We start from the raw sequence: 12,927 nt of genomic DNA on the forward strand, positions 1-12,927 counted from the left end.
TGTGTAAATGCATGTGTCTCTGATCAGCTTTGACAGTGTGTATAAAGACGACACAGAGCAGAAGTGCTTCTGTTCCACTTTTGCAGTGTAAATCTGGCATTAGTGGTCAGTGTTCCAGTGTCTCTGGTCATGTGTCCGGTTCTGAAGGCTATTAATATCTGCTGTATTCTGCAGGCCTGAGCTTTCACCTCATTCCTACGTCACAGTGTCTAATACAGTCTCTGACCAAACCTCTCTGATTAACCCTATAAAGCCTACCGTATCATACGCACATTTATAAGACCTCTAAATGATCAATATCTGCACAATCTCCTCCAGTCCTTCTGTCTCTGATTGATAGTTTAGTCTGTTTTATGAAGTAAAAGTCTTTTAGTGTAATTGTACAAACGTCCTTCAGCTCGAGCTTCTCGTGTCTTTCTCCTGTCAAATGTGATTTTTATCAAGGAATAACTTTGATATTGTTAGTAATATTTCAGCTGGACTAATGCAGGTTTACTTCATTATCCAGACATCATTTAATATCAAATATGATCATCAGGCTTTTGAGGAAGGTTTATTTGTTCATCTGTCAATCATCATTGTATTACATTGCATTATATGTTTTAAAACTACAGATTATAAAACTAAGCATTGAATATAATCTTAATAAGATTATTGGGAGATATTGATTTTTATGTCATTTTATAAGTGTTTGCTATAGTGTTATAAAGATCTCATTGATTTACAATACAAGCATCCATATAAATCCATATAAATATCAGCATCTATAGCATATTTCTGCTCAGTTTGAGTCTCTGAATAAAACCGAGCAGTTTTTCCTCCATATTCTATAGACTATATGAGCCTGATTTATCAAACCTGATACTCAACAAAAACACACATGCAAACTTTTTTTGTTTCATTAAACTGTTCCAACTCAAACAATGAGATATTATTTCATAAGTCAGGCATTACAGGGTTAATGTCATGCACTAATAACTCTGTATGTTTCCTCTTAAGAGTTATTAGTGCATGACATTAACCCTGTAAAGCCTGACTTATGAAATAATATCTCATTGTTGAAACTGGAACAGTTTGTTGAACCAGTTTGTGTTTTTGTTGAGTATCAGATTTGATAAATCAGATTTTTATGCCTCATATAGTCTACGGAATATTTCTAGAGCATTGTTTAGCATGTTCAGGTGTTTACCGTGGTAGGAAGAGGAGGATGAAGGAGAGGAAGAGTCTGAGGAAGATGTACACTAATGCCTGGAAGAGTGATAGGAAAGTGGGGTTTTCTCCGAGATGTGGGAATAGAGGGAAAGTTACGGATGAGGGCGTTTCTGCTGGATCTACAGGAGAAGAACCGGATCGACGCTCAGGTGTTTTACGGGAAGGTCTGGGTGAATGTGAGTCACTGGATGAAGGAACGGGAGTCGCTACATGGTTTCTAGATTCATCCACATCCGATTCATCCTCACATCTCTCAGATTCAACAGGACACTGGGAAGCATTGGGTGTCGGACACACTCTAAGGGTTTCAGATTTACATACGGTTTCCCACCTCTGCCAGAAGGGATCATATTCCTCGCTGTCATTAAAGCCTCTCCGTGTCTCTTGTGGATGTGAGCCGTCGCTCGCAAACTTGGCAAAAAACTGTGCTGCGAAATTCATCCTCAAGCTGATGCTCTCTGATGTGTGTGTGTGTGTGTGTGTGTGTGTGTATCCAACAGTATTGTCCTCGTTCTCTTTTCTCAGACGTCCTACAGGACATTAGCTGACTGCTCAGGGTTATTTAAGAAGGGATTACCCATAATCACACGCTGGACTCCACCTACAGCTCTATTCCTGTATCAGACCGGGTCTAAACCCGCCTCTCACGTGGTATAATCAGACACTCTAACGGGATAGATGAGGGCTTAATGCTTCCCAGAGAAAGATGACCTCAGACTCGCATCCAGAGGAAAGTGTCCCCCGTAAGACCTCAAGCCCTGACCTCTAGGACAGGCCAAATCCTCTTCAGACAGGATCACAGATCACCTCTGACCCCACCCGCATCATTTACGCTGCTACAGACTGCATGAGACTCAAATAGACTTGGACGTGGAACAAAACTTATGATTTATAAAGCATGGGTGCTGGGGTTTTCTGTTTAGTTGCTAGGGTGTTGCTAAGGAGTTCTGTGTAGTTGCTAGGGTGTTGCTAAGGTGTTCTTTGTGGTCGCTTTGGTGTTGCTGGGGTTTTCTGTGTTGCTAGGGTGTTCTGTGTGGTTGCTAGGGTATTGCTAAGGTGTGTTGTGTGGTCTCTACAGTGTTGTTGGGGTGTTCTGTGTGATTGCTAAGTTGTCTTGTGTGGTTGCTATGGTGTTGCCAAGGTACTCTGTGTGGTTGCTAGAGTGTTCTGTGTGGCTACAGTGATGCTAGTGTGTTCTATGTAGTTGCTAGAGTGTTTCTGAGGTGTTCTGTGCTGCTAGGGTGTTGCTAAGGTGTTCTGTGTGGTCGCTTTGGTGTTGCTGGGGTTTTCTATGTTGCTAGGGTGTTGCTAAGGTGTGTTGTGTGGTCTCTACAGTGTGTTCTATGTAGTTGCTAGAGAGTTTCTGGGGTGTTCTGTGCTATTTTTTTCACTATTTTTTTCATGAGAGCCGCACTTATAGGACAAAGTCAGTAGGAGAGCCATTTTACCGCAAAGTATAAAAAGTTACATCCAGTCATAAATACCATGTCTGCCTATCAATCTGTCACCCCTGAACATACAATATGCAATGTAATAAATACAAAAGGGTGAAAAAACAACAACATTATTTATGATTTATCAGTCAAATTTGTAACTGAGACAAGATGATTTCCTTTAATGAAAAAAAAAAAGCAGGATTTCCAGAAAATATTCATCCCAGAATCACCTTAAGTATTTTTTTTTCTACATTAGCCCATCTTGTAGGCCTATCTAACCATCCAAGAGCACATGCAGCGTTAAGAGCTGGAAATACCGCCATAACTGGCAACTCCGCAGAGACTGGATATGTTTACATGCACAACTTTTGTTTCAATCGGACTGAATTCATTTCGATTGATGAATCTGAATGTATTGTAGTTTACATGAACGCTAAACATCGTGATGTGATACATGATCGGGTTGATGTGCGTGTTTATAAGTCAAAAGATTCAAATCGGAATATGAACATATGAACCGTTGTGTCGTGCTGTTTGTATTTATCATGCAGTAAAAATGGCCAAAACCAGTCGTCTGTATGATAATCTGAAACAAGGACTGGTGAGCCGTTGTCCTGCTTCACTTCACATATGCTGAGTGAAAGGAGAATTATAGAATGACAGGCCACTCATTTATATGACACTTTATTCATCAGGAGAACAGCTCGTTCAGCGCGTCATACGTCGTCCTTTCAGTTTCGGTTTTCAGTCGATCAAGTTTTTTCATGTTCTCTCGATAAACCACCCCTTTCAATCCGATCGAAATTATTTGTAATAGAGCTGACACTTTGAGTTTTTAAAGGGTTATGTTAAAGCCCTACTTGTTATTAATGTTTTTATGAAACATCTGTACTGAATGCATTATCATATCACCGTATTATTTACCGCCATGCGAGCCTCAAATTAAAGCTTGGCGAGCCGCATGAGGCTCGCGAGCCGCGCAATGAGTAACACTGTGCTAGGGTGTCGCTAGGGTGTTCTGAGTAGTTGCTAGGTTGTTGCTAAGGTGTTCTGTGTGGTTTCTAGAGTGTTTCTAGGGTATTCTGTGTGGCTAGGCTGTTGCTAGGGTGATATGTGTGGCTAGGGTGTTGCTAGGGTGTTCTGTGTAGTTAATAGGGTGTTGCCAAGATGTTCTGTGTGTAGCCGCTAGAGTGTTGATAATGTGTTCTGTGTGGTTGCTAGGGTGTTGCTAAGGCATTCTGTGTGGTCGCTAGAGTTTTGCTAGGGTTTTCTGTGTGCCTAGGGTGTTTCTAGGGTGTTCTGTGTGGTTGCTAAGATGTTGCTAAGATGTTCTGTGTGGTCGCTAGAGTGTTGCTGGGGTGTTCTGTGTGGTTGCTAAGGTGTTGCTAAGATGTTCTGTGTGGTCACTAGAGTGTTGCTGGGGTGTTCTGTGTGGCTAGGCGGTTTCAAGGGTGTTCTCTTTGGATAGGGTGTTGCTAATGTGTTCTGTGTAGTTGCTAGGGTGTTGCTAAGGTGTTAAGTGTGGTCGCTAGAGATGAACAGGTGAAAATGTTGCGTCTGATCAGTCAGTAAAGTTGCAACACACAATGTGAGGAATCAATCATGTCTGGAGCACAAACGCTGCATTATACACTCAACTTTAGCACTGAATGATAGTGCTATAGAGGTTTCAGTACATCACTAACCAGGAGCACATAAGTACTAGGGAACAGATTGATCGGTTTGGGTCTTTGCTTTCAGCCCCTGTTGACAGAATTCTCACAAAAACGTTCAAATTTAGTATAAAATGTCAAAAGAAAGTGCTTTCATGCATACTGCTATTATTCATCCACAGGACGTGTTTTATGGAGGTTGTAATAAAACGTTTGCTCCGTCTCTTTATCCAGCAGACGTACATGTGCAGACGAGATTTACAGACGCACACTAACCCCAGACATCACACTCCTGACAGCTTCAATACGTCACACACAACTAACAAGGGCTGAAGAAGATCCCGAAGGAGGATCACTGTTGTGCGAGTCCATCCCTCTGATGACCATTCCAGGAAAAAGAAAAGGATGCAAGTCCGGCCAAGAGAGAACTCAATACAGAGATGGAGCCAAGAAACACTTTCAGCAGATTCTAGCCGTGGGACGGCACAAATGATTTAATACTCAGAAAGCTCCGAAAGTTTAAGAACAAATAGATGTATGGATTGGGAATCCGATCGCAGTTAATCAGCCAGATCTCATCAAAGCACAGAGGAGAAGATAAAAGATAAGCAGAGATCATCTGTCAGAGAGTGTGTGTTTGTCTCGGGTTATCTTCAGTCCCGTTGTGAGTCATTTCCTTCTTAAGTAGCTTTGTACACTGTGAACTTTACCCTTTAAAACCTCCGGCTGAACTTTCACTCTGTTTGTTACGCTGCTGTCATACTAACAATCAGTGTGTGTTTCTTAGGACAGTTCATGTGGAATCAGTAGCGGTTTTTGGCACGGGCGAACCGGGCAATCGCCCGGGGCGGCATTTTTGGGGGGGCGGCGCCGCCGGCACGAGCAGCAAAAAAAAAAAAAAAAATCTGTGCCGCGAAGCGGTTTTCTATTATCTATCATTTCACTGTGTGGGGAATTGGCAAATTTGGGGGGGGGGAAATCTGTTGATTGTCGATGTCGAGTGCCAAATAAGAGATGGACAAGAAAGGTCAAAGCCATCAGGTGCCCAATTTAGAAACGAGCGAAAGATAAAGGTATGCAAACTATGTTTTCTCTGTATGATTACGGTATCCATGTCATGAATGAAGGGGCAATATTAATTGGTGGGTAGGCCTATAACTCTTATTTGTTAGCCTTTTTGCTATGATTCTTGCTATGCTTAACAATAATTCGGTTTTAACTCAAACACGAGATCTAATTTCACCATAATATTGTGCTTTGCAACAAAACTGTTACAAGTTCAGTTATTACACTGCAAAAAATGCTTTTCTTACTTAGTATTTTTGTCTTGTTTCCAGTCCAAATATCAAACATTTCTTAAATAAAGATGCATAACGTTATTTTACTAAAGTAACGTTAGTGAAATGACATAAGATATTAAGTCTTGTTTTCTGGGGAAATAAATAAAAATGGAGTTTTTGCTTAAAACAAGCAAAACATGATCTGCCAATGGGGTGATCTCGAAGGGGGTCTCGCCCAGGGTGTAATTCAATGTAGAACCGCCACTGTGTGGAATGAATGATTGGTCAAATCATGTGTGTTTTTGAGGAGTGTGTGATGCTGCTTTACTCAATCAGACGCACCATTTCACCTGCTGGACAAGAAAACAGGTGAGAAAACCCCACAGACACACATTGAAGGAGGAAGATCAAAAGATCACTAAGACTCTTTTCAAACCAGCCAGGAAGAAAACACCTAGACACAACACAGAACACTCTAGCAACACCCCGGCAACCACACAGAACAACCTAGCAACACCCTAGCAACCACACAAGACACCCTAGCAACTGCATAGCAACACCCCAGTAACCATACAGAACAACCTAGCAACACCCCAGCAACCACACAGAATAACCTAGCAACCACACAAGACACTCTAGCAACTGCATAGCAACACCCCAGCAACCACATAGAACAACCTAGCAACACCCTAGCGACTGCATAGCAACACCATAGCAACCATACAGAAAAGCCTGGCAACACCCAAGCAACCATTTAAAATAGCCTACAATTGCAATCTAAACCAGAACTACACGCATATTTAAATGTAATAATTTTTGTATGTAAAAGTGTAATGTAATGTAAAAGGTTTTTTATGCTAGAGTTGAAAGCTCCATTCTAATATGTATAATTTAGGTAGATATCTGAATGTCTATAAGTGACATATTGTGGTAGTTTTATTCTATGAGTAGTTTTATTTTTTTGTTTTTATTTTTTATTTGTTTAGAAAAGCCTTTCTAGGGACCTGAGATGCAAATTAGCTTTTGCTATACTCTCTATGTGCAATACATATTTTCCAGTTTTGACTGGGATCATGTTTTTTTGTACTGTCCCTATACAAATAAACTTATAAATAAATAAAATAAAAACTGCATAGCAACCACCTAGCAATTGTATAGCAATGCCCTAGCAACCATGCAGAACAGCCTAGTAACACCCTAACAACTGTATAGCAACGCCATCACAGCCACACACCACAGACTAGCAACACCCTAGCAACAACACAGGACACCCTAACAATTGCATTGCCCTAGCAAACACCCAAGCAACCACAAATCAACTACATATCAATACCCTAGCAACCAAACAGAAAAAGCCTGACAACACCCTAGCAACCACTAAAAATAGCCTACAAACACCCAGAACAGCCTAACAACCACCAAGCTATTGCATAGCAATGGCCTAGCAACCACCCAGAACAGCCTAACAACACCATAGCAACTCCATAGCAAAGCCATCGCAGCCACAAAGAACAGACAGCAACCACTCAAAATAGCATACCAACCACCCAGAACAGACTTAGCAACACCCTAGCAACAACACAGAGCACCCTAGCAACCACATATTAACTGCAATCCAACGCCCTAGCAACCTCACCGAACACCCTAGCTACTGCATAGCAACACCTTTTCAACCACACAGAACAGCTTATCAACACCCTAGCAACCACAAAGAACAGCCTAGCAACCTGTAGCTCAGTGCATTGCGTTAACAACGCAAGGTTGTGGGTTCGATCCCAGGGGATTGTACATACCTATGTATAAATGTATAGGATAATGCAATGTAAGTCGCTTTGGATAAAAGCGTCTGCCAAATGCATAAATGTAAATGTAAACCATTCAAAATAGCCTACCAGCCACCTAAAACACCCTAGCAACATGGTGGCAGGTTTTACACAGGTACCATATGTGCTTTTGTCAGAAAATGTAAAGATTTAGTTGTGTTGTAGATTGCTCTGAGTTCAGCTGTTTATTGTGTCATATTAATAATAATAACACCAGTGACCTTGATTTGGTCTGTGTCTCATTAGAGCTGCTCCAGTCTAATCTAGATGGACATGTTTACTGTGATCCACTGCCTCAGGACCATGATGATGATGATGATGATGATGATGAAGATGTGTGTTTGCTGTGTCTCATTACTGTTCATCTTCTGCACAGACTCTGGGAATGATTTACACACACATTTCAGCAAAAAAGCATTTTTTTATTCCCTGTAATTCTTAAATGTTCATAATGAATTTTGCGTGTGTTGAATTTATTACAGAATGACAGTCTGAATATATATATATATATATGTGTGTGTGTGTGTATATATATATATATATATATATATATATATATATATATATATATATATATATATATATATAATAGTAATAGTTCTGTGATGATCAAACTAGGGTTCTTCAGTTGATAAAAAGCTAATAATTTGAAGCTAATATTAAAATGTAATATTAATTAAATAATACTTATAATTAAAATAATGAATTATTATTAATAAATAATAATAAATAACATGTAATAATTAAAATATTTTGATAAATATTATTAAACATTTAATAATCATAAAAATGTACAATTCAAATAAATAATTTTGAAATAAAAAATATTAGTTTACCTGCATGTAATGTAAAAACACAATAAAAATGATTAAATATTGCATTAGTTCACCTGCATGTCATGTGACCATTAACTGACATCAGAGACAGTTAGTTAACCAGACAGACAGTTGATCAGAGAATGTTTAACATGTTAAACTATTGAAATATTAAGTTAAAGGGGTGGTTGATTATGATTTGACTCTTCTAACTGTAGTTAGTGTGTAATGTTACTGTTTGATCATAAACAACATCTGCAAAGTTACGACGCTCAAAGTTCAAAGCAAAGGGAGATATTTGCTTTCACAGAAATCACTTTTTAAGAACTACAACAAACGGCTGGTAGAGACTACCATAGACATGTATAGAAAGGCTAGATGGCTCAAGGCGGAGTCAGCTGTGTCGTCACTTGGCGGCCATCTTAGGTCAGGAGACTGCGCTGCTGCTCCCTGCTGCTGTGGACGGAAGGTGAGTGACATACGCCAACTAAAATGCTCGTAACTTGCTGAATTCTTGACGGATTTACAAACGGTTTGGTTTATTACAAACCTTATTAACGTGGCTATGATTTGTGCTGATGCCGTTTGTGGCTATAATTTTTCACAAGTATGCAGTTATAGCCGCATCCCTGACGTTTATGACACACCAAGCCGTTTGAAAATCGGTTGAAAATTGAGCAAAATATAGTTATTTCAGCACTACATGCACAATAGACTTTAATGTTATAACTGGACGAGCGGTCCTGTCCTAAGATGGCCGCCGTGTGACGTCGTCGGGTCCCATTGGCTCTCAGCGCCGGTAAGCTATCTAGCCTTTCTATACATGTCTATGGAGACTACACCACATTCTTCCCGGGTTAGTGACATCACCAACCCTAGAATTTACATAAACCCCGCCCCCGGGAATGTATAGATTAGAATATGCTAATCAATAACTAGAAGATAACTACACATAAGCTGCATAAATTCATCAACTAACCATTGAGAAATGTCCTGTTGCTTCTACATGTTGTCACTTCTTCTTGAGTCTCTCCATCATTGTCTGACTCCGATTTGTGCCGGGAGCAGCAGCTCATTTGCATTTAAAGGGACATACACAAAACTGTGCGTTTTTGCTCACCCTCAAAAAGTGACAACTTTAACATGCTATATAAAAATATCTGTGGGGTATTTAGAGCTAAAACTTCACACACACACTCTGTGGTCATCAGAGACTTATTTTACATCTTATGAAAATGGCATTATCCCTTTAAAATCATTATCTCAGGAGGCCAATTAGAGCTCAAAGGGGTTCTGCTGTTTTTGGACTCATGTCTGCATGTCTCTGTGTGTTTGGCTCCAGTACAGGAGACCCACCCGCTCTGTTCCTCCTCCTCCTCCACTTCTGCTCGGTGTTTTCATCAGGAAAGCAGTGAATCGAGAGACACGCTTCAGTGTAAACGGAGGATCTGCTCTTCTTCTGCTCGTTTCTCGGTGTTTGTGACAGGCGTGACGTCATGGGCCGCTGGTCAACCCGTGTCGCGCTGCTGACGCTCCTCCTCATTGGTCAGATTCTCGCAGGTAAGACCGCGGATTGGCTGGAGGTCGTGTTCATGAGTTTGACATGCAGCCGTTGTCTTTGAGGATCATGTCGATCTGTTTTTTCAGATTGTGTGTGTGTGTGTGTGTGTGTGAGAGAGAGAGAGAGAGAGAGAGAGAGAGAGAGAGAGAGAGTGTGTGTGAGAGAGAGAGAGAGAGAGAGTGTGTGAGAGAGAGAGAGAGTGTGTGTGAGAGAGAGAGAGAGAGAGAGAGAGTGTGTGTGAGAGAGAGAGAGAGAGAGAGAGAGAGGGAGAGAGAGAGTAATTGCGACTGGAACATCTGGTTCTGATTAGGTGTGTGTATGTGTGTGTGTGTGTGTGTGTGTGTGTGTGTGTGTGTGTGTGTGTGTGTGTGTGTGTGTGTGTGTGTGTGTGTGTGTGTGTGTGTGTTCAGCGCTGTCTGACTGACAGAACCGCAGAAACACAGGAGATTTCACACATGATCTACTGGAGTTCATCCAGAACCCTGAAGCTTCATGTTCCCGTCCTCAAATCCAGATCCGAGTGGATCTCAGTGTCAGTGAGAGATTGTGTGTGTGTGTGTGTGTGTGTGTGATCTCACGCTCATGGAATGACCAGCTCTACCCATAAACACACAGAACCCTTCTCTCATGTTCGGCTATGACTCACTTTATTCTTCTACAATATTGTTTTAATTAGTTTTTATCTCAGCAGAACCGAAACAGAGAGAACAAGCTTAAGCCAGATTTCAGATTACACATATGCACCACAGATCTTTTTTTTTTCTTTTTTTTATTAATAATATCTAAACATTCTTATATCAAGAGAACCTCTTTTTTTAAAGAGGACCTATTATACCTTTTCACACAGTCTTGATGTAGTTTTCAGGCTCTACTAGAACAGGTTTTCCTGCTTGAATGTTGATTATTCTCCTCATATTCTCCATTGTTGCGGCTCCTCTCTTCCCAGTCTGTCAGTAACGCTCTGTTTACTTCCTGTCTCTATGAAGCCCCTCCTTCTGAACAGCACACTGTGCTCTGATTGGTCGGCTCTAGCAATGTGTTGTGATTGGTCGAGCGCTTCGAGTGTGTTTGGGAAAAGTCCCGCCCCTTACCATAACCACCAGTTTAACACACTACTAACTCACTCAACCAGGCCCCGCCCCTTTATTCTGCGTATTAAAGGTCCTGTTCTTCGTGATCCCATTTTTCAAACTTGAGTTAGTGTGTAATGTTGCTGTTAGAGCATAAATAATACCTGTAAAATTATAAAGCTCAAAGTTCAATGCCAAGCGAGATATTTTATTTAACAGAAGTCCCCTTTCAAAGCCTACAGGAACGGCCGGTTTGGACTACATCCCTCGACTTCCAGCTGTAATGATGTCACTAGAACAGTTTCTTGACTAACCTCCGCCCACAGGAATACACACAAAAAGGGGGCGTGGTCTTGTTGCGCTCCCACGGAGAAGAGGAAGAGTTGCGTTTGTAGAGTGTGTTTGTCGCCATGTCGTCGAGACGCTGTTATTTTCATCCCGGAGTCAAATCACCTTTGTTTGGCCTTCCCAGGGACGCATGCATTATGGTAAGGCGTTGTCAGGAAATTTCGTTTCGCGTTCCTACCCGAAGTGACAAAATAAAATAAAATTCTCTATCAAAATTTATAAGGAAAGCCCAGTACTTTGTTTAGGCTTGGTCTGTAGGGAATTCCAAACCTGCGCACATATATTCAAATGCACATAACTATAGAACCAATTCTTAATGCGCATGTGAACGCCATCAGCGTTTCTCACAGGGTCGCGTGTAAAGTCTGTGTAGAGAGAATGGTGTCGTCTTAGCGGCCCCTAATTTAATAACAAATGATCGTTGCGACGGAATCAAATCAATCAAAAATAACTTTAGCTTGAAAATAACTTTATTAAAGAACCGCTATAAAGCCAAAACTATCTCTATTACCTTAAATTATACGCTTGTCTCTGTAAAGGGGGTGGTGGGGGTGGCGCAATGGATAAGACACATGCCTTTGGTGTGAGAGACCCGGGTTCAAATCCACTGTGAGACACCAATGTGTCCCTGAGCAAGACACTTAACCCCTAGTTGCTCCAGACGCGTGCGACCTCTGACATAATTAGCAATTGTAAGTCGCTTTGGATAAAAGCGTCAGCTAAATGAATAAATGTAAATGTAAATGTAAAGCTGCTTTGAAACAATCTACATTGTTAAAAGCGCTATATAAATGAAGATGACTTGACTTGACTTGACGTGACCTTTCCGGGCAACGCGCGCTAAGCTGCTGTCCAATCACAACACAGGAACCGCTGGCACAATCAGAACTCGTTACGTATTTCTGAAGGAGGGACTTCATAGAACAAGGAAGTCATCAGCCTGTTCTTAGCACAGTGGAAACAGCGGTATACAAACTGAGTGAAAAATACTGTGTTTTACACGCGAAACATGAACACATGTTATATTGCACACTGTAAACACAATCAAAGCTTCAAAAACACAGGGAAAACTGGACCTTTTTAATTATTATAATGAGGAATATTGTGACGTGTTCGTTCCCGGAAGAAACTCAAGACTACAGTGGAGGCGTTTCAGGACTCAGGAGTGTGTTGTTTCATTATTTAACTTCAACACTTTCTCGTTTTTTTCGTTATGGTTTTAGTTTTAGTGAACTATAACGGCACTGATACACACACAGTTCCTCATGTGTATGTGTGTGTGTGTGTGTGTGTGTGTGTGTGTGTGATTGACAGTGCTGTTAGTGTTGATGCGTGTCGATGGGGATCTGACGTCAGATCAGAAACACGTGATGTGTGTGTGCTGTGTTTAACAGGCTCATCCTTCACTTACAGGAGATCTAGAGCTGATCACGACAGAGAGTTTAATGCAGGAACATCAGAGACTGTGGAGGAGGGAATCCTGCGGGAAAACTCCTGAAACATAACAAGCCCTGAGAGCTTAAAGAGCCGCTGTAAAAACTGCGCGAGTCGCTCTGTGTGTGTGTGTGTGTGTGTGTGTGTGCGCGTGCGTGCGTGCGTGTGTGTGTGTGTGTGAGAGAGAGACTGGAGGAAACGGCCTTCTTCCTCAGTGTTTCTGTCCTGGTCATTATCTACTCCATTGGCAGATATTTGCTCTTGTTTCAAGCATAAACTCACTTCATTTCGATATT

The 12,927-nt window shown here is 41.2% G+C and overlaps 1 protein-coding gene across 1 annotated transcript in view; it reads right to left on the reverse strand.

The window, feature by feature from the left end:
• Nucleotides 1–1,728, reverse strand: part of LOC309486158 (L-threonine ammonia-lyase) — a 19,815-nt gene extending 18,087 nt beyond the window's left edge. Inside the window, exon 1 of the mRNA XM_082153367.1 lies at nucleotides 1,190–1,728. Within this exon, the coding sequence (XP_082009493.1) occupies nucleotides 1,190–1,653 (464 nt within the window). The 5' untranslated portion in view covers nucleotides 1,654–1,728. The remainder of the gene's footprint in view (nucleotides 1–1,189) is intronic.
• Nucleotides 1,729–12,927: the final 11,199 nt, after the last annotated feature.

This window comes from Leuciscus leuciscus, assembly GCF_965113295.1.
Source record: "Leuciscus leuciscus genome assembly, chromosome: 22".
In the NCBI taxonomy this organism is placed as follows: domain Eukaryota; kingdom Metazoa; phylum Chordata; class Actinopteri; order Cypriniformes; family Leuciscidae; genus Leuciscus; species Leuciscus leuciscus.